The 21,437-nt window shown below is 41.9% G+C and overlaps 1 protein-coding gene across 2 annotated transcripts in view; it reads left to right on the top strand.

The window, feature by feature from the left end:
* The first annotated feature begins 708 nt into the window (after nt 1-708).
* The window catches only part of SPPL2A (signal peptide peptidase like 2A), a 50,155-nt gene continuing 29,426 nt past the window's right edge, over nt 709-21,437 (top strand). For both annotated transcript variants that reach the window (XM_079769226.1, XM_079769225.1), the window contains exons 1-6: nt 709-910; nt 11,844-11,963; nt 12,276-12,458; nt 13,222-13,311; nt 13,755-13,888; nt 17,847-17,998. In XM_079769226.1, the coding sequence (XP_079625352.1) occupies nt 845-910; nt 11,844-11,963; nt 12,276-12,458; nt 13,222-13,311; nt 13,755-13,888; nt 17,847-17,998 (745 nt within the window). In that variant the 5' untranslated portion in view covers nt 709-844. The remainder of the gene's footprint in view (nt 911-11,843; nt 11,964-12,275; nt 12,459-13,221; nt 13,312-13,754; nt 13,889-17,846; nt 17,999-21,437) is intronic.

Here is a 21,437-nt window from a genome sequence, read left to right as displayed (position 1 = left end):
AGGACGTTCCCATAAGTCATGTCTGGGGAAGTGACACCAGTTGGCAAGTGCATTCCAATGCGCCAGGTCTTCTGAGAGAGCATCTCAGCAGGAAGGACTACCAGTGCAAAAGCCAAAGAACCAAAGGCATCCCAGTGGCAAACGTGGAAGAGGAGTGAATTTGGGGATCAAAGAAGGCAGGGACTATATTGTGTAAACTTTGTATAGAGCTTTGATTTCGTTCCAAGTGTGATACGGAGTGCCATGAGCTGACTTATACTTTTAAAGAGACCTCTTTTTAAAAGGGCTGCTATTTAGATAATGGGCTGTCGGGAATGGAAACAGAGACCAGTTTGGAGGGGACAGGATAGTGTCCTGGAGAGGGTGGCCGCAGCGGTTCTGGAGAAAGTGCACGGACTTGGAATCTGTGTTGGTGGCCAGGACCAGCTGGTGAGCCACAGACTGGGGCTCAGGGCGCCTGGACAGTGACGGGGGACCAGCGGCGCTGGGCGGCTTCCAGGAGGAGGAGGGTCTTGGAAAAGTCCCTTGCATTCCGGGACGCCGGGGAGAATTCAGGTCAGGCATCTGGAAGGAGACACGCCCAGCCCCGTCGGCGGCAGGGAGAGCCGGGCGGGCGGCGAGCGCGGACTCCGGGCTCCACGTGCTCCGCGCGGGGGTTTCCGCGTCCTCCGGGCGTGGCCGGAAAAGGAAGTCGGCGCTGCAGTGGCCGCCCCAGTAACAGCGGCGGCCCGGGCCAAGCCCCGCCACCCGCCCGGTCCGGCTCGGCTTCGGAGGCAGCGCCGCGGGACCCCGAGCCTGCCCCGCCGAGCAGCGCCCGCCGCGCCTTCGGGCGCCCAGCACGCCGATGGGGCCGCAGCGGCCGCCGCTCTGCGCCGCGGCCGCCCTGCTCTGGGGCGTCCTGCTCCGGCTGGTAAGGGGGGCGGGCGGCGGCGGGCGGGCCTCCCGGGGCGGGGCTGGGCCCCGGCTCCTTCCCTCCCCCCCACCCGGCCGACCTCTCCGCCCGCGCCTCCGCGGCCTGCTCTGCTTCTCCCCCGTCTCTCCCCTCCTCTCCCCTCCCCTCCCCTCCCCAGTACTCCCCGTCCTTCCAGCCACTTTTTCACCTTTTCCCCTCCACCCTCCCACCCCCCACTCCTGTCCTTGGAAGCCCTCGAAGTACCAACCCCCAAGAAAGCCCCTTATGCCACCTTGACCTTGGTGCCTCTCTGTAGTTTTCTGGGCATTTTTAATCCGCCTCTGAGATTTGTCGTCTAGCCTTTCTTACTGCTGCTGCTTAGCCTCTTTCCTCCTCGGGAAGAAGGAAAATAAAATGTACACGGTCCCAGGAAGGTCAGCCGTTGTTCAAGGACTGCGCTTCAGTTTCATTGCTCTGATAGGTGTTTTGTTTCGTTTTGTTTTGTTTTTCCTTCCGCTGTAGTTCCTTCCTCACCTTAGGGTTCCTTTGATTCCATTCTGGGAGGTTTTGGTAATAGTAATAATTTAAAAATAACTGTAAAAAGAACATACGAAAGTGGTTTCTAGTTCTCTGCCTCCTTGAAAGGAGAGAGGGGTAACAAATGCGTGCTCACAAGTTTGTTTTCATAATTACAGGAAAGTGGTAAGGTTTTAACATTCATTATCAAACAACGGGAGCTCCCGTGGGTGGTTAGGAGCCTGTGTTCAGTGGTTCCGTTTTTGTTTCGTGTAGATTTCACTTAGGGAGTTTCAGGTTGGAAACTTTTAGGAGCTTTATTTACACAGAATTTGTAGGATGTATGCCTGTCTAGTTCTTACCATTAGAATGTGCAACTTGAAAGAGTGTATTTTGCATATTCTCCACTTGAAAGGATTACTGTTAGTGAATATATTCAATATGAAAGTGTCTTTAACATTTTTTTTTTAGTGTCTTTAACATTTATTAAGAAACCAAAAGCAAAACCCAAAGTGAACACGCGCCTTTGGCTGGTGTATTCATAATTTGCTAGGCAACATTAGGAGCATGAAGAGGTAATGAATCTAAATATTGTTTGTGGGGGGAGTACAATATAAGCAAAACAACAAAGTAACATTTTAGACCGAACCTTTCAGGTATTATGTAATCAGATATGTCCAAAAGATAACAATGCACATAAAACCATAACCTGGTTGTAAAACTTGTCTGAGTGGTTTTGCACTCATTGTTGTTTGAACTTCTTAAGCTGATTGTAAGAATGTATCTTCTATATCACATTCTCACTAATCCTTTCTCAACACAAATTAATAACTAACCTAATAATACATCAGTTGCTCATAAACTCACATTGAAATTCTTTTTTTTTTTTTTTACATTTTATTTTATAGTATAATGTTCAGTAAATAAGCAAGATGAAATTCTTATAAAAGCTCCGAGCCCTGGCCGGTGTCATTCAGTGGTTAGAGCATCCGCCCACCCACCGAAGGGTTTTGGGTTCATTCCCTGTCAAGGCAGGTACCTGGGTTCCAGGTTGGATCCTGACCATGTCTGGGTGTGTGGGGGAGGCAACCAATCCATGTGTCTCTTTCACATTGATGCTTTTCTCTCTCTCTCTTTCTTGTTTCCTCCCTCCCTCTTTCATTCTTCCCCTCTCCCTCCCTCCCTTCCACTCTCTCTAAAATCAATGGGGAAAATAACCTTGGGTGAGGAGGATTCACACAAAAAACAAAACAAAAAAAGCTCAGAACCCTCTCAATAGAAAAATGTAAGCAGACTTTTCATATAATTTTAAGGGCTTACCAAATTTAAAGGTTGCCCTTGCTCTAAATTGTAGCTAGCCTATCACTTCCACATTCTAGTTTTTATTCTTTTTATATTGCGTGTTATATTTTGTTATATCCTACTGTATTAATCTTGGTTTCTGTACTCCTCAGTTCTAGGGTTGTGTGGACTGTGGGAGGAACAAACTTCCTTTTATCTCCAAGGTTCTTTAGTTTAATAATCAAATAGACATGAGGCAGATTAGCAAGAGAAAATAATCAACTTTAATGAATACATATGCATGGGAACACGTGCACAGTAAATGCAGAGACGGAAAAGGAAAATGTGTGACCTGTGTGACTCAGAGGTTAGAACGTGCACTGAAGGGTTAAGAGTTCGATTCCCAGTCAGAGCACTTACCCAGGTTGAGGGTTCAGTCCTCAGTTGGGGTGCGAATGGGAGGCAACTAATTGATGTTTCTCTCTCACATCAATATTTCTCTCCCTCTCCCTTCTTCTGTCTCTAGAATCAATGAAAAGCATATCCTCCAGTGAGGATTAAAACAAAAGAGGCATTCTGAGTTAGGGATGAGGTACTGTCACTTGGAGGCTTCAAAGAATCATTGCAGGACGATAAGCAGATGTTTAGTAAATAGAAGTTCCTGTTATCTGTGATGATCTCCCATTATGGGCAAGACCCCTAATTGAAGTTCTTCCAGGTAGTCAAGGGAGGAGTAGAAGTTTCTCCTGGCCTACAGGTAAAATTGCCCTTAGCTCAAAACAATCCACATAACACAGAGGCACATCTTTGGGGGGGGGGGGGGGGTTTGCGGGGACTAACTCTGAACCCACAGAACCCAGTAACATTCTTTCACTGCACAAATATTTAGTATCTGTTACATGCCAGGCACTGTGCTGGTGACTGAATAAACTGACAAGAACTTTTTCAAGTGTGAAGATCTTTTTCAGTGCCAACCAGTATTATTGATTTTCTATTTCCTGTTGCTTTCTCCATGGTGTGTTTTCCTCTTGTCTCTTCCTTTAATCTCCTGAAATGATCTAAATTCTCATTTCTTTCCTTTTTGAGGAACTCAATTAAATCTAGTACCCTTTTCCTTAGCCGGCGCCCTCTCTCCCCCTTCGGCTAACTTACTGGGTACCTAGTTCTTTCCCTACAACACTCTCTAGTACTGGTTGTTTGTTTTGTTTCTTACCATTTTCTCCCTGAAGCCCTTGCTTATATCCCTCTTCCCCCAAAATCCAGCCCGAGGTGGCCGCTCTGAGTTCTTTTGAATTAATGACGCCAGCTTAATCATTTCATTTCTCCTCTCTGGGCTCCTGACGCTGGCACTGCCGGGCATCTTTCCCCTTAGTCATGGAAGAACGTCCTCATCCAGAGGCAGCCCTCCAGAAGCTGCTGCTGCCTTCTGGTAGAAGAGGCAGAGAATTTAAGGGCTTACCGAATTTAAAGGTTGTCCTGGCTCTAAATTGCAGCTAGCCTATTACTCCCACATTCTAGTTTATATTCTTTTTTATTGCACATGTATATTTTGTTACATCTGACTATATTAATCTTGGGTTCTGAACTCCTCAGTCCCAGGGTTGTGTGGACTGTGGGAGGAACAAAGTTCCCTTTATCTCCAAGGTTCTTTGGTCTAATAATCAAATAGGCATGAGGCAGATTAGCAAGAGAAAATAACCAACTTTAATGCATACATATGTATGGGAATCTAAGTTCAGAGATGGAAAAGGAAAATCCTATATAATAAAAGCCTAATATGCTAAGTGTTGGACCTCGTTTGACTGTTCAACCAGTTGCTATGACACGCACTGACCACCAGGGGGGCAGACGCTCCGACTGGTAGGTTAGCTTGCTACTAGGGTCTGGCCGATACTCTCTTGGTCCCTCCCTGGCCCGATCATGCAGGGGTGGGGGTGGGGGGGCAGTCCCTCAGCCTGGCCTGTGAGGATCTGGTAGAAACCAGCAGCCTGACATCCCCAAGGGGTCCCAGATTATGAGAGGCGCAGGCCAGGCCGAGGGACCCCCACCAGTGCACGGATTCTAGTGGGTATGTAAAGCATTCTGCTTTGACTTGTAGAATTTAGTATTGGAAAGACCCTTCACATCACGTAGCCTCCTCATCTTGTCTTCTTCAAAACAATGACCTCACTGTGTATATGAAATCAAACTACTGCATGTCCGGCTATTTTAATGAATTCTAAACCCATTAACCTTAAGTCTAGAATTAAAAAGAGTGCCTTGTAGGTAGTTGATTCTCTCTTGGCCTTGCTATTTTCCATTTCACACTCATCTTTCTCCAGTGCAACCCAACTCCCAGCCCCGACGTTTTGATCTTTCTTTCACAGTGTTATTTGGACACAGTCACAAAGTTCTGTTTCAGAGAGAATGAATGAAGTTTTTAGCCTGGATCAGTTTTCTAAAATTGCTTCAAAGTTCTCTGAAGAATCCTGAGTCTTCTTCATAATGTTTTTACAAAAGTTCTGTTCATTTGTTCATATCTTCAAAGATTTTAAAGTATTATATAGCCACATCTTGAAATGAAGTGATAATCAGGATTCCCAGTAGAAAAATCTCTTGTCAAAATTTGCATTTCTTTGGTATATTATACCAATTCAAAGAATCTTCTTTAATTCCTTCTCTGCCCTCCTCTCTCAACCTCCTGGGGAAACTAGGTGTGTTCTGCTACCCAGGCTGTCTGAGCTGCTGTGCTGTGGTCTGAATTGTGCCCCCCTTCCCAATCCATGTTAAAGCCCTGACCCCCAATGTGATGTTATTTGGAGATAATAGATTTCTATGAGGTCAGAGGGTAGGTCCCTTGTGACCTTATAAAAAAAGACACCAGAGAGCTTGCTGTCTGTTCCTCCCCCCTGCCCCTTCTCCCTTCAACTCCTCTCCTCCCCACCACCATGTGAAGACACAGTGAGCAGGTGGCAGTCTGTACAGGCCAGAAGGAAAGCTCTCAATGGAAGCCAACCTTTTCTAGAACTGTGAGAAAATAAATTTCTGTGTAAGCAACCCACTCTATGATATTTTGTTATGGCAACCCAAGCTGACTAAGACAAATTTTAGTATCAGGACTGGGGTACTGTTGTAACAAATGCCTAAACACGTGGAAGCAGCTTTATATCTGGGTAATGGGAGGAGGGTAGAAGAGACTTGGGGTGCATGCCTGAAATGTAGACCTTAAGGGCGATTCTGGTGAGATGTGTGACAGAAATGAGGAACAGACATGTCATTGGAAACTGTAGGAAAGGAAATCCTTGTTAAAATGGCAAAGAACTTGGCTGAACTGTGTTCTAGTGTTGTGTGGAAGGAAGAATTGTGAACAATGAGATTTAGATATTAGCTGAGGAGATTTCTAAGCAAAGTGTTCATGGAGCAGCTTGGTTCCTCTTGACTGCAAAAGGAGAGAGAGGAATTGAAGAAGGAATTGTTAAGAAAAAGGAACCAGTGTAAAACTTCAGACAATAAAAAAATAAAAGGTAAATGATTCAGGAAAAAAAGAAAAAGGAACCAGAATTTGAAGATTTGAAAATTCTCAGCCTATCCGCATAGGGTGTAGCTGAACACCATTTGATAACAAATGAATGGGATTATGTGAGCAGAAACACTGCCACTTTGAACTGAAGGAGCTAGAGATGGTGCAAAATGAAGAAAGGTTGTTGGACTTACGGATTTGACAGGATGGGATGATGGAGCTATGTGGCTGTGAACTTGCATTATTCTTCAGGAAGAGGGAGAAATGGTCCCAGAGGCGATTCAGGGGTCATCAGGGTGACTGCCTCAGTTTCAACAAGCCTTAGGCATCTGCTGAGACCCTTGGCGGCGGGACTCCACAAAGCCAAAGCGGTGGGGCCATCCCACAGAGTCATGCCGGTGATGCTGCCCCCGCATTGCGCCTGAAAGATGGGGATGTTGAGCCAAAAGGGACTATTTTTGAGCCTTAGCACGTTAAGCGCCATGTCAGTCACCCGCGGTGACTGAAACGGAAAGGAAGACAAAACAGGCTTGGCGCTTAACGTGTTAAGATCTAAAGGAATTTGTATTGCTAGGTTTTAGACTTCCTTGTGTCCCATCACCCATTTCTTCTTTCCAGTTTCTCCCTTTGTAATGGGAATGTCTATCCAAATGCCTGTCCACCATTGTATTTTGAAAGCACGTAGCTTATCTGGTGTCACAGGTTCACAGCCAGAGAGGGGTTTTGCCTCAGGATGAATTATAGCTTGAGTCTTACCATATCTGGTGCAGATGATATTTAGATGAGACTTCAGACATTAGAATTGATACTGGATAGAATGATTAGGACTTAAGGGGCTGTTAGGGTAGAACGAAATGTATTTTGCATGTGAGAAGGACATGAATTTTGGGGGCTAGAGGCAGATGCTGTAGACTGCTTTGTGTGTTCCCAAATTTTTTTTTTAAATACATTTTATTGATTTTTTACAGAGAGGAAGGGAGAGAGTTAGAAACATCGATGAGAGAGAAACATCAATCAGCTGCCTCCTGCACGCCCCCTATTGGGGATGTGCCCGCAACCAAGGCATGTGCCCTTGACCAGAATCGAACCTGGGACCTTTCAGTCCATAGGCTGACGCTCTCTCCATGAGCCAAACCGGTTTCGGCTGTGTGCTCCCAAATTCTTGAGTTGAAGTCCTAACCCCTAATATAGTGGTATTTGGAGACTGGGCCATTCGAATGAGATCATCTGGGCGGGGCCCTTATGATGATTGTTGCCTTGCTCTCTCCCCCTCCCCCACCACCACCACCACGTGAGGACATAGTGAGAAGGCAGCCATCTACAAGCAAGAAAGAGAGCCCTTACCGAAATCAACCATGTTAGTACCTTGCTCTTGGATTTTTAGGTTCTGGACTATGAGAAAATAAATTTGTGTTGATAAAGCCACCCAGTTTATAGTATTTTGTTATGGCACCCTGAGCTTAGACATGCTGGGTTTTTTTTAATCACATTCCTCCTTTAACTTTGAGATTTTCCGCAGTTTTTCTTTTACCTTCTCTATTCTGAGCTATCTCTGTGAATTCTGCATCTCATTCATTGTCTGCTTTCTAAGTCACTGATAACTGTGTATCTTCTTTCCAAAATGCAACTCTTCCATCTACATCTCCTTTTAAACTCAAACCTTGAAGATTCAGGAAGGTTATGATGTCATAGATTACATAGAAAGTTAAGTAAAAGAAGACTAGAACCAAGGGATTTTAGGCATTTCTTGATATTTTTTTCACTAAATTCTGTAATAATTATTTTTTTGTGAATGCAAAATAAATCACAAGACTGGATAAATTTGTGAAGTTATTCATAAGAAAAGGTTTAAAGATAGGAGAAGTCATGTTTATTATATATTTGATTTTTTTTTTTGTTATTGTTAAAAATCACCTGAAATTGGTTCTGTTTAAAAAAATCTAGACCATAAAGTCTTCAGGTTTAGGACTTTACCCCAAGATACTATTAAGAAAAAATTTTTTTTATTGTGTTAGGCCAGAATTTGCCAAACTTAACCATGCCTTATGGTCTTAAATCAACTCTGATTTGTGCATTTATATTGCCTGCTTAGCCTTTTAAGCATTTGAGTTTGTGAATTCTGGTGTAATTCATAAATTCTCTAACATCTGAGATACATCATTAAGTGGTAAGATTACTTAGGAAAAACCAGGAAGAAGTCTGGATCTACATAGCAAGTAGAACATAAGCCCCATGAAGGAGAAATTCTATCTGACTCACTCTCTACTGTCTCCCCTACTACCTCATAGACTGCAGAGTGTTGAATGAATGCATGGTCTCCTCTCCCAAACCTAGTATCTCTTAGCCTGTATATTACATATCCCCAGATTCTCCAAGTGCAAGGAATGATTCTGGCTCTACTTTTTCCCTGGTCCACAGACTCCTTGGATTCCCTATAAACCCCTATTTGATGCCCTAGCATGAATACAGGGTTGGGAGTAGTAGTATGTTAGGTAAACTTTTAGATAGAGAATTGTTATTTTCGAAAGGAATATAGAAAACAGATCCAGTGCTGGAAGATACCTTTTGAAGGGAAAGAAGAGTAGAAGACAAAAAAAATCAAACCTGTTAACCAAGGTCAAAGAAGACTCTTCGAACTGTGCTGTTAGCTTGGACAGTAGAACAGGCCCGTTCCCAGTAAGTTAATATTGGGCTGGTGAGTCAGCATCAAGAGTCTGTTGGAACAGAGGCCAGGAATTCAAATGCCTGTGGTTGGAACTACCAAGTGGCAGGAGTGCAAAGCATGAACACAGCCCCAAGAGGCATCCTGAAGGTTAGAGCAAAATTGACTCAGTGTAAGTATACTTATAAAATAAAAGTCCTTAGACATGTCCCTCTTTAAGGTCTGATTGGTCCGGGAAAATGAGGAGATAGTACACCTGCAAGCATGTGACTATGGTATCCACCACTACAGTTCTCTTTTAGATTTTGGTAATCGTTTGTCACTTGTCATACCGAAAGCTATTTGGAGAAAGATGGTCAAAGGAATAGGCAGCTATAACATTAAGATAGACTTAAACATCAGTACTCTTTGATTTGAAAAGAAGATGATGGAATATGATTGAAGGCAAGTGATCTGAATAAGTAAATTAGGAATTGTTCACAAACAACAACCATCCCATGAAGTTTTATATGAGGTGGATTTGAGTCAAAAAAGGAAGGACTACTTTATACTATGGGCTAGTTTACTTACTTTCCTTGCAAGTGAGGGTCAAGTAAAATGCAGAAAATAAAGGCACTGGTGTGAGGTTGATGATGTGATGGCCCTAGAGAGCATTTGATTCCATGACCAGTGGTTGTAGAAAATGGTGTAAAGAGGGAGGATTTGGGGCAAGCAGTAAGGAGCAGATAAGGGGGGGAGGGACTTTATACCTTTCTGTTCTGCTTGAATGCTTTTTTTCTTTTTTAAGTTTCTCTTTCCAGTCTTTACACCCTCACTTTTGCTTTTGTTTTCCTCTCACTCTGTTTTGTTGGTTTGTTTGTATTTTAAATAGTCTGGTGTGTCTCTCTCCACATCCTTCTTCAAGCTCACATCTATATATATAAAAGCCTAAGCGATCTTTCAACTGGTAGCTATGACCACACTGACCACCAGGGGCAGATGCTCAATGCACAGACATGAAAACATGGAACAGACTGATGAATCTCAGAGGGAAGAGGGAGAGCGGGAAGAGATTAACCAAAGATCTTCTTTTTAAAAAAGACCGTGGTTTCTTTATTTTTAATTTTTTCAATATATTTTATTGATTTCAGAGAGGAAGGGAGAGGGAAAGAGAGATAGAAACATCAATGATGAGAAAGAACCATTGATAGGCTGCCTCTTACACACCCCCTATTGGGGGTCGAGCCCACAACCCCGGGCATGTGCCCTTGACTGGAATCGAACTTGGGACCTTTCAATCCACAGGCTGATGCTCTATCCACTGAGCCAAACCAGCTAGGGCTAACCAAAGATCTTATATGCATACTAGAGGCCCTGGCCTGCAGGGATCAGGCTGAAACCAGTCCGGTGCACAGATTCATGCACCAGTGGGGTCCCTCAGCCTGGCCTGTGGGGATAGGGCCAAAACGGGCTTTCAACATCCCCCGAGGGTTCCCAGATTGCGATGGGGTGCAGGCCAGGCCGAGGGACCCCACTGGTGCATGAATGCATGCACCAGGTCTCTAGTAAATATCTATAAGGAGCTTGGGGGGAGGGATGGGTCATTACTTTTATAAAAATAGGATTACACTCTAAGTATCTCCCTGGAATTTGCTTTTCTCACTATGGACATCTGTTTCTACAGATAGATCTAGTTCAGTGGTTCTCAACCTTTCTAATGCCACGACCCTTTAATACAGTTCCTCATGTTGTGAGGACCCCCAACCCTAAAATTATTTTCGTTGCTACTTCATAACAGTAATTTTGCTACTGTTATGAATCATAATGTAAATATCTGTGTTTTCTGATGGTCTTAGGCGAACTGCTGCTGTAGAGCCTAAGACCATCGGAAAACATCTTTAATTATTCTATGTAATTTGATGACGTTTTAAAGGAATCCCCTATACTGACTTAGGTCCTTAAGCTAACGAAGTCCCTGTGCCAGAAAGCTTTCTAATCCCAAATGTTCTAGGGAAATTTTAGGTAGGAGAGCATGGGTTAGAGCATTTTGTACTCATTAAAAATTTAGATGGTCTTACATGAAATTGCCAATTTTATAGAACAAAATGTTCAATTATCAGCAATTTGATGTGGCTCAACCTAATGCATGCATCCCCTCAGGGGATGTCTTTAGTAGAGGCTTTGTCCATCATCTTCATTTGCCAAGCAATCTTTTTCTCCCTTATGTTTTAGAGAAAGATTTGTTGAAAGGAGGAGGAAAGTGGGATTTGAATTGATCCAAGTTTGAAGGGAATTGTGATGTGGAGTGGTATTCTAAATATCTTGAGATGTTTCATCATCTCATACTCTCCACTCTCACCCTCATGTATAGTACTTATTCTTTTCAGTCGCTTCTTACATCTTGTCTCTTTTTTTTTTTTTTTTTTTTGCTTCCAGATAGAGGGAAATGAGGCAAAAGGAAAAACACACTTTTCTAGCTCTTTTCCTTCACTTTAAACTCTGGATTGCTCTTTTTGAATAGGCAGTTGGGGAATCTTGAAAACTTGAGAGTTCTTTGGTTCTTTTCTAAAAATAGCACTTTGAAATAATAATGTTCTTTAAAAAAATTTTTAGTTATTCATACTACAGAAGGTACAAGTGGGTTAAGGGATTTCACATGGATTTTCTGTTACAGAACATAAATAATGAAGTAACAACTCCCAAAGGGGTTTCAGGCAGTTCCTGAAGGGAATTCTGAAATCATCACAGCACAGGAAGAATCCTCCCTGGGATATGGCTCTTACAACAAGGGCCATAACAATATCCCCATAAGAAAGTGACTTCCTTAAAGAGTGTGTTCTAGGCAAATGTGTATAGTTTCAGTGTTTTCTCAAATAAGAAAAAATAAATTCACTGGAAGACCTTCCCTGTTAAGGAAATGTGGTCCAACCTGGATATAAGTAGCTTTATTAAAATCCTTAGTTGTTGGCAAAGCCAAATCATTGCTAGTGTGAAAATTATTGTTCATGTCCCAGACAGCTGCTCAGGAAGCAGTCCTGCACGCGTCTGGAACTGGCACACCTTCACCATCTAAGGACTACTGCATGTTCTATAACCCTCATTGGACAGCTCTTCCAAGAACCCTAGAAAATGCAGTAAGTACATCACAGTTACTGTTTCTTTGTAAACAAAAATACTGAAAGGTGAAAATGAGTGATTATTATTTTCAGTGTATGAACTAGTTGTAATATGTGATTAATAAATAATTGTTTTATTGCTTTAGCTTAAATATCTTTCTCTCTGAGGGAAAAATAAGTTAGGGAATTTTAAAATACTTCAAAGCCTGATCATCATGAAATCTTTTTGATTTAAGGGAACATTGTATTAAATCAATAGATACTTTGTCACTAAATGCATTTACGGTGAAACACGGTATTTACCATACTAAAGACATTTCTTCTTTTCAGACTTCCTTTAGTTTGAAGAATCTGACTTCCACACCACTGTGCGACATTTCTGATATTCCTCCTGATGGAATAAAGAACAAAGCAGTTGTGGTTCAGTGGGGAACCTGCCATTTTCTTGAAAAAGCCAGAATTGCAGAAACCGGAGGTGCTGAAGCATTGTTGGTTGCCAATAACAGTGTCGTAGTAAGTTATAAAACTACTAGAGGCCCAGGGCGGGGAGGGGGCTCAGCCCGGCCTGCACACACTCTCAATCTGGGACACCTTGGGGGATGTTCGACTTCGGGCCTAAACCACAGTTGGACATCCCTCTCACAATCTGGGACCGCTGGCTCCTAACCGCTGGCCTGCCTGCCTGCCTGCCTGATCACCCCTCACCACTCTGTCTGCCTGCCTCATCGCCTCTAACCACTTGCCTGCCTGCCTGATTGCCCCTAACTGCCTCTGCCTCGGCCCCCACCACCGCGGCTTCGTCTGGAAGGACGTCCAGAAGGACATCCGGCTGTCCAGTCTAATTAGTATATTACGCTTTTATTATTATAGATAACTATTTCTTTTGAGCTCGTGATATCAAATTTCACAGGTTGAACTACCTTCTGTGTGCGGAGTTTTGAACAACCTGATAGGATTATTTTTAAATAAACATTCTGGTTATGATAGGCATTTAGTTGGACTATTTTGTAGTTTCTTTTCTATTCCTAAAGTAGACAAGACTTTGTTAGGAACAAGTATGTATAGTGTGTGTGTGAGAGTTACATGCTGTATATATGATATATCTGTATATATCAGTTTGAGAACTCTTGCTATAATATTAAGAACACTTGAAACTTTGTTTTATAACTTGATAAAGATGTGATATTCTATTTAATGGAATAATTTGGATTTTATTCTGTAAATATATTAATAGTTCATACGTTTTCATGATATGTGTTGTTGTTTTTTCTTTTAGTTTGCTCCCTCAGGGAACAGATCTGAATTTCATGATGTGAAAATACTGATTGCATTTATAAACAACAAAGACTTTAAAGATATGAAGCAGGTAAATTAGTAATTACATACTAGACAATGTTCATACCTAGTACAACTCTTTACTTTTAACCACTGATATTTAACTTAAATGATTATACAGGCTGCACTTGCTAACAAGAAGCTGTAAAGGCCTACCAAGTCTTTACTTGGGAAGTATTCACCTCCCATTTAGCAACGTGTTTCCAAGCCCTGACTTCAGAAAGGATATCGATTTGTTTTGACTTCTTTAAAACCTCTGATTGTATGGAATACTGCAGTTTCAAGATTTAATAAACCAAAATATAGCCTCCTGATTTTGACAAGAGAATATATCATATTGTCAAAACTAGTTCTAGTATTCTTGACTGCCTGACGCGGTGTCCATTCCAGAGTCAAATTGGCGTGTTGCTGCCATACTCTGTAGTGGGAAGAAAACTAATGCTGGTGTTTTAACTCTCATTTTTTGCCTTTCAGACTCTTGGAGATAACATTACTGTGAAAATGTATTCCCCGTCATGGTCTAACTTTGACTATACTATGGTGGTTATTTTTGTAATTTCTGTGTTCACTGTGGCATTAGGAGGATACTGGAGTGGACTACTTGAATTGTAAGTTTAATTAAACTTCAGTGTTTTTTGTGATAAATGGTTAAAAATTATTTAAATTATTTTAATCATATAACAACATTTAAAATTCCACCTCAGAAAATAGCATGGTTAAGATCAGATTGCAGTTTGTCCTCATACAGGTCATTCGCCTTATCACTGAGAAAGGGGGTCATAAGTTCCTCTAATTCTTCACCTGGAAGGGCCTAAACACTGACATTCTATCAAAGACTCTTAAATTAAGATGTTCAATGATGTCTCCCAGGAAGATGAAGATACTTAGTATCCTAACTTGCCTATTTATTTCGATTGGAAGAAAATAAGCAAGAGACGGTGAGGAGTTTTTCAGCTCCTTTTGAGTTGAGTCAATACAGTGTGACCTCATCATTCTGTTCAATGCTTTAGGAATTGGAAAAATATTAAACATGTTTATATTTTAATTTACAGAGAGGAAGGGAGAGGGATAGAGAGTTAGAAACATCGAGAGAGAAACATCGATCAGCTGCCTCCTGCACACCTCCTACTGGGGATGTGCCCGCAACTAAGGTACATGCCCTTGACCGGAATCGAACCTGGGACCTTTCAGTCTGCAGGCCGACGCTCTATCCACTGAGCCAAACCAGTTAGGGCTCATATTTTAATTTAAATGTAGAAATTTCAAATGTACATAAATTTGGATTTCCCTATTAATAACCTAAACCCAATCTTCTTACAGTTAAATACCTTTGGCTCTAGATTAAAGCAGGCAACATAGTAGAGAAAGATCAGTTCATATTTATAACTCTGAATTTTAAAAAAGTGCTGAGAGCATATTAATTCATACATAAAGGACAATATATTCACCTTGTGAATTGATCTCTAGATCAGCGGTCGCCAATCTTTCGGACCTCAGGGACCACCGGTGTCTGTGGACCACCAGTTGGCGACTGCTGCTCTAGATTTCTTTAAAAATGTCTTATTTGCAATTAAATGACGCTAATAAGCTTACTTATCATTTTTAAAATACTAAAATTTGATTTACATCAAGAGAGAAATCTTAGGGTTTAACAAGTATAGTTTTCCTGAAGTATTGAGCTTTAAATATTTTACATATTTGGAAACTTGTTTCAACATATATGAGTCACATGTTTTCCTGTAAGCATTGTTTTTCTTCATTAATATTAATCTTTAGAAAACATAGTATGTGACTAGATCTCCAATTATTTTCTAGATTATTTGTTGAAACTTTATAATTTCCCAAAAGCTACTATTTCATTAAAAATCTTTTTCCATTTAATATAAATTCACCCTGCACTTCATTACTATGTACATTGTTTCTTTAGGGTAGTGCTTCTCAAACTGTAATGTGCATACAAACTGTCTTGAGATCTCATTAAAATAGAAGTTCAGATTTAGGAGACTCGGGGTGGGGACTGAAATTCTGCATTGCTAACAAGCTCCCAAGTGGTTTTGCTGGCCATGGACCACCCTTTGAGTTAGCAATGCAGGCTTCACATATATATCAGGGCAGTTTCCTCAAGAAAACTGGAGATGGGAGAGGACTACATATAAGCTTTTTTATTTATAAAACATCATGATAGGCAGAAACAGAATTTGTTGTCTTCAATAGCCAGGTTGGGAGAGGGGATGTCCTTTACCTATAAGATTATGGATTTTAATATTGAGGTAGCTGAGTCTAAGAGTAAGATAAAGATAGAAGTAAGTGTATGTATGATTGAGGTAGGGAGGGTGACAACATATCCTATCTTAATAAAGAGGGAATATGCTACTTGACCATCACACCCTCACAAAGATGGCGGCACTCACAGCCAATAAGGAGGGAATATGCTAATTGACTGCCTCGCCCTCAAAGATGGCAGCACCCACAGCCACAAGATGGCGGCGCCCAGTCCCCTTAGCCTCGCTGGGGCGGCAGGCGCGTGGCACTGCCAGGCCCGCCCCCAGATGGGTCCTGCTGCTCCGTGTGCCTGCCTCTGGGCACAGGCAAGAGGCACAGGCAAGCCTTGGATGGTGGCTGCCCAGCCGCCCAGGGCCGCCCGAGGCTCAGGTAACCAGGGCCAGCTGAGGCTTGTGCTGCCGGCAGTGGCAGCAGCAGAGATGTGATGGGGCGTTGCCTTCCCTTCATTGCCAGGTCGCCTCCTGCCCCTGAGGGCTCCTGGACTGTGAGAGGGGGCAGGCCAGGCTGAGGGACCCCTCTCCACTGCATGAATTTTCATGTACCAGGTCTCTAGTAAAAAAGGAATATGAATCGGTGATAAAAAGAAAACATTTCCGTGAAAAGTAGAATTATTAAGAACATAAGGATTATCATTTAGCAAGTAAAGAGTAAGATTGGAAGAGAAGGGAAAGAGAATAAGGCTTAGGGCAGGGAATAAGGCTTAAGACCTCATAAGCCAGAATTACCTTGCCAAGTGCAAGGTACACCTTATACAAAAGGGAAGTTTGCCTTGGTTCCATATAAAGACTTTTCAGTAGAAATTTGAAGTCTTACTATAACGAAATCACTGGTCCTCAAGCTTTCTAAACTCAGGATGGCATGGAGGAGAGCTTAGCATGTGGCTCTTGAGAAATTTAAGAGAACAATTTTTTAAAAAGATGAATTCTAGTATTTTCTGATATCAGTCTAGTATATGTTTTCCTTCAAGAAATTGCCTCATGCTTTCTATTACACTAAATACGAACATATAAATCTTCATTATTATGGCTTACATGTGTACTCTGATTAAAAAATGTCTTTCATCCCTGACCGGTTTGGCTCAGTGGATAGAGCGTCAGCCTGCGGATTGAGAGGTCCCGGGTTCGATTCCGGTCAAGGGCATGTACCTTGGTTGCGGGCACATCCCCAGTAGGGGGTGTGCAGAAGGCGATGTTTCTAACTCTCTATCCAATAAATAAATATATTTGTTTATAATGTTAGATACCATAGGTGGCACGTTTTCCCACTTGGGTATCACTTTTATTGAAACATACGTTAATAACAGTGCAGCTCTACAGTTTCAGGGAGGTGCTGTTGAGTCTGTCCTCAGACTCTCCCTTCTCTTATCCCAGGTAGCATGCCTAAAGTCACAGATGCTTAATGTGGTGGCCATCCCAGTTAACAAGGGTCTAATAAGATAGTGGCATGTTGGTAAATAAGCAGTTTGGCAAATGTGTAATTTGATAGGAGTAAACTCTTTTTTAACTAACATTTGTACTGAGCCGAGATGATGAGAAGGGTCTGGTAGTGCACACAGGTAGACCGGAGTTGATGGGATTGGAGCTGGAAAAACATGTAGTGGCTTCCACACAGCTGGGAGGAGACAGTAGGTGACAGAACAGAGACTGTTCAACAAGGGGCACCTGAGGCTCTTTCCTCTTCAACTTCAGTCTTTCCCTTTTATTAACTATGTGACCTAGAAAGCAAGGATTGTTGGAAGAATTAAAAACAATGTTTTGCTGTCTTAAATCAAGGTCGGACAAAGCTATGTCTTGAACTCCTATGAGTCCTTCAGAATATATTGATGAGCATATAGTAAATACTGAGTTGCTAGAAAAACTTCTAGTGTTTCCATTTAAAAGAAGCTAATTTTAGAAGTACTTGACTATGTAAATTGATAATATTAAGTATATAAGAATTGGTTATCATCTGAAATTTATTCCAAAAATATAGTTTCCAAATCAGATAATATAAACATCCACAAAACTTAACTTGTTTATATATGTCATCTGTTTCATCAATTTTGCATCAGGAAAAAATGCTGTTTCAAAAGTCAAAACATCGGTTAAAAATATTATCTCTGGAGGTTAGAATAATAGAGAGTTTTACTTTCTTGATTAAACATTTCTTGTTGGTATTTGGGTGGGTTTTTTTTAATGTATTACTTTATAATCAATAACAAATTTAAGTTGGTGTTAAAGATGGATTTTACAAATGATTTTACTTGGAAGAGATTTGCTGAAGTTCTTATGTATGTTTACTCAGGGAAAGCATGAAGGCAATGGCAGACACTGAAGACAGAGAAATGAGGAGAAAGAAGGACGAATATTTAACTTTCAGTCCTCTAACAGTTGTAATATTTGTGGCCATCTGCTGTGTTATGATGGTCTTACTTTATTTCTTCTACAAATGGTTGGGTAAGAAGTCATGTTTTATATTTTCTATTTTCAGCAAACAATCTTCTCACTTACTTGGCAGATTTATCTTTTCCTTCCACCTGAAAAACTTAAGTGAATAAATAAAAAGTGATATTAACTTTTTAAATTGTTAGAAATGTTAGGTCTCCATTACTGTGGGGTAAAAAAATATTCAGATTAAAAATATACTGTCTTGAGATAAGAACACTTCTTCATGGATGACTTGAAAGAATTGTTATGGTCCCTACATTTCCCTCCCTGTAGATAAAGCATGAAATCCTAATATCTAAAGAGCAGACTAGCACGGCCAGTGTTGCTCATTGGTTGAGCATTGACCTATGAATGAGGAGGTTACAATTCAATTCCTGGTCAGGGCTTATACCTGGGTTGTGGTCTCTCTCCCCAGTAGTGGGGCAGGATGCAGCGGCAGCAGATCAATGATTCTCTATCATCATTAATGTTTATCTCTCCTCCCTTCCTTCCCAAAATCAATAAAAATAGATTTTAAAAATAAAGAGCAGGCTAAGGACTTCTTGGTGGCTATATTGAGTTACATGAAATAGAAGGCTATTCAAATTACTGATTTATTGCCTTTGCTAACCCCCAAAGTGTAGTTTATTCTTTTGTCAGTTTATAAATCAAGATGTTATATTACTTGAATTTTGTTTTACTTGTATAAACAGTTATGGTCATACTACATCTAAAGACACACAGGTATTTACCTGTGGTCTATAGAGTAAGTGATACTCCTTTAAGTAGGTAGCAGTAGGAACATAATGGTTTGTTTATCCCGTGGACAATCTTAATTGTCTGATAGGATGGAAATTTGCCATCCCTGGCCAACATACAGTACAAAGAGGAGGTGGTGAGACCAGGGAAAGGGGGAGTGTGTCTGATGAGAACTTGTAAAAACCACCAAAGGCTACAATCCTTATTTGGAGAACATTAAATACTTTTCTGGACTAGAAAATTGAGGCCTTAAGGTTAGTTTCAGCTTATTCAATTTCTCCTGCCCTGTGGCAGCAATTTTTAAAATGTGACCTATTGACATATAGTTCTAATTAGAAAATAATCATTCTTTGAATATCACTCATATTTCGATCTATTGTTGGGAGAGTAGGTTCTAGGGTGTTGTTTGTATTATGTTGTCATTGGATGGCTAATTTTTCTATTTTAATGGTCTTGAATTATTTATGTCTGACCCTCAGTCAATATATTAGTCACTAATTAGTGGTCTTTGATAGAAAAAAAGACATTTCTGTACCCTCTCTTAAAGCATGTTATAATTTTTGGTAAGATATTGTCTTAAACTAATTGCTATTTTAAAAGTTGACACTGCCCTTAACAGTGTGGCTCAGTTGGTTAGGTGTTGTCCTGTGAACCAAAAGGCTGCCAGTTCAATTCTGGTGGGGCACATGCTGGTTGGGCTCAATCCCCAGCAGGAGATATGCAAGAGGCAACTGATCAATCAATCGCTGTTTCACTCTCATTTGATGTTTCTCTCTCTCCCTCTCTCTCTTATTTCTAAAAATCAGTTTTAAAAATCTTTAAAGTAAGCATAAAAGCATACACTGAAAAAAAAAATAAGCCTGGTTGGTATTGCACAATGGTTAGGCATTGACCCATGAACCAGGAGGTCACCTGTGTGATTCCTGGTCAGGGCACATGCCCGAGTTGCAGGTTCGATCCCCAGTAGGGGGTGTGCAGGAGGCAGCTGAATGATGTTTCTATCTCTCTATCCTTCTTCCTTTCTCCCTAAAATAAATAAAACATTTTTTAAAAAATAAAATAAACTATATACTGTATATAAAAGCCTAAGCTACCGGTCGACTGTTCGCTGTGACGTGCACTGACCACCAGGGGACAGACACTCAACACAGGAGCTGCCTCCTGGTGGTCAGTGCACTCCCACAGCCAACCTCCCGTGATCCTGATCGGCCCTGATTGCTGGCCAGGCCTAGGGACCTCACTTGTGCACGAATTCATGTACCAGGCCTCTAGTATAATATAAAATCAAAAGTTGACCCTGTTTATAAAAGTAAGTTTTGATATAGGAGAAAAATCATTAAACCTCAAGGTTATCCCAAAACATGGGATTTATTTATTTATTTATTTATTTATTTATTTTTTAATATATTTTATTGATTTTTTACAGAGAGGAAGAGAGAGGGATAGAGAGTTAGAAACATCGATGAGAGAGAATCATCGATCAGCTGCCTCTTGCACACCCCCCACTGGGGATGTGCCCGCAACCAAGGCACACGCCCCTGACCGGAATCGAACCTGGGACCCTTGAGTCCGCAGGCCGACGCTCTATCCACTGAGCCAAACCGGTTTCGGCCCAAAACATGGGATTTAATTATAACTCTGAGAAATCTTATGTGATTATTGTAAGATTTAATTCACCTTTAAGTGGTGAATTAAATCTTACGAATATCACATAAGGCTCAATATGCTGCCTTTTCTTAATATATTAAATAGCTAGAGGCCCAGTGCATGAAAATCATGCACAGGAGTTTCCCTCAGCCCAGCCTGCACCCTCTCCAATCAGACATCCCTCTTGCAGTGTGAGACCGCTGGCTCTTAACTGCTCACGTGCCTGCTTGTCTGATTGCCCCTAACTACTCTGCCTGCCTGCCTGATTGCTCCTAACCCCTCTGCCTGCCTGCCTGATCACCCCTAACCTCTCTGCTTGCTTGCCTGATCACCCCTAACTGTTCCCCTGCCGGCCTAATTGCCCTCAACTACTCTCCCCTGCTGGCCTGGTTGCCTCCAACTGCTCTCCCCTGCTGGCCTGGTTGCTCCCAACGGCCCTCCCCTGCAGGCCTGATCTCATCCCCAACTGCCCTCCCCTGCCGACCTGATCTCGCCCCCCAACTGCCTTCCCCTGCCAGCCTGATCTTGCCCCCAACTATCCTCTCTGCCTCAGCCCCTACCACCATGGTTTTGTCTAGAAGGAAGTCAGACGTCCGGAAGATGGCCAGTCGACCCGTCTAATTAGCATATTACCCTTTTAGTAGTATAGATAGATTATATAGGATAGGATTGCTTAAATGGGGGGTGGGGGCCCTTTTTCAGGAGGAGATGCTCTTGGCAGACAAAAACACATAATCCCTATATCTGGACTGATAGCCAGCTATATGCACTATACTACCAAACTGGTCATTAAAAAATTGAACTGCTTTCTTATACTTTAACACCAAACAGCTGTTGCCCTTAAAACCCCTCCTCAGCCCCCACCTTAGGTTCTGCCTTTGCAGTTCACCCAGAGTAGGTTCTGATTGGTCGGTTTATATGCCAGTCAGCATCAAAAGCTCCCCTTCCTAGGCAGCCATTGGCTCTTCTGGGAAATCCAGAAGGCCCTGCTGACAGTTGTTTCTCTCTCCGGGCCTATCTCTGGGCCTGATCCACAGCCTCTGCAGGGGCTGCAGATCAGGCC

Source organism: Cnephaeus nilssonii (genome assembly GCF_951640355.1).
Source record: "Cnephaeus nilssonii genome assembly, chromosome: 4".
Taxonomy (NCBI): Eukaryota; Metazoa; Chordata; class Mammalia; order Chiroptera; family Vespertilionidae; genus Cnephaeus; species Cnephaeus nilssonii.
This window is presented reverse-complemented; position numbering and strand designations above follow the sequence as displayed.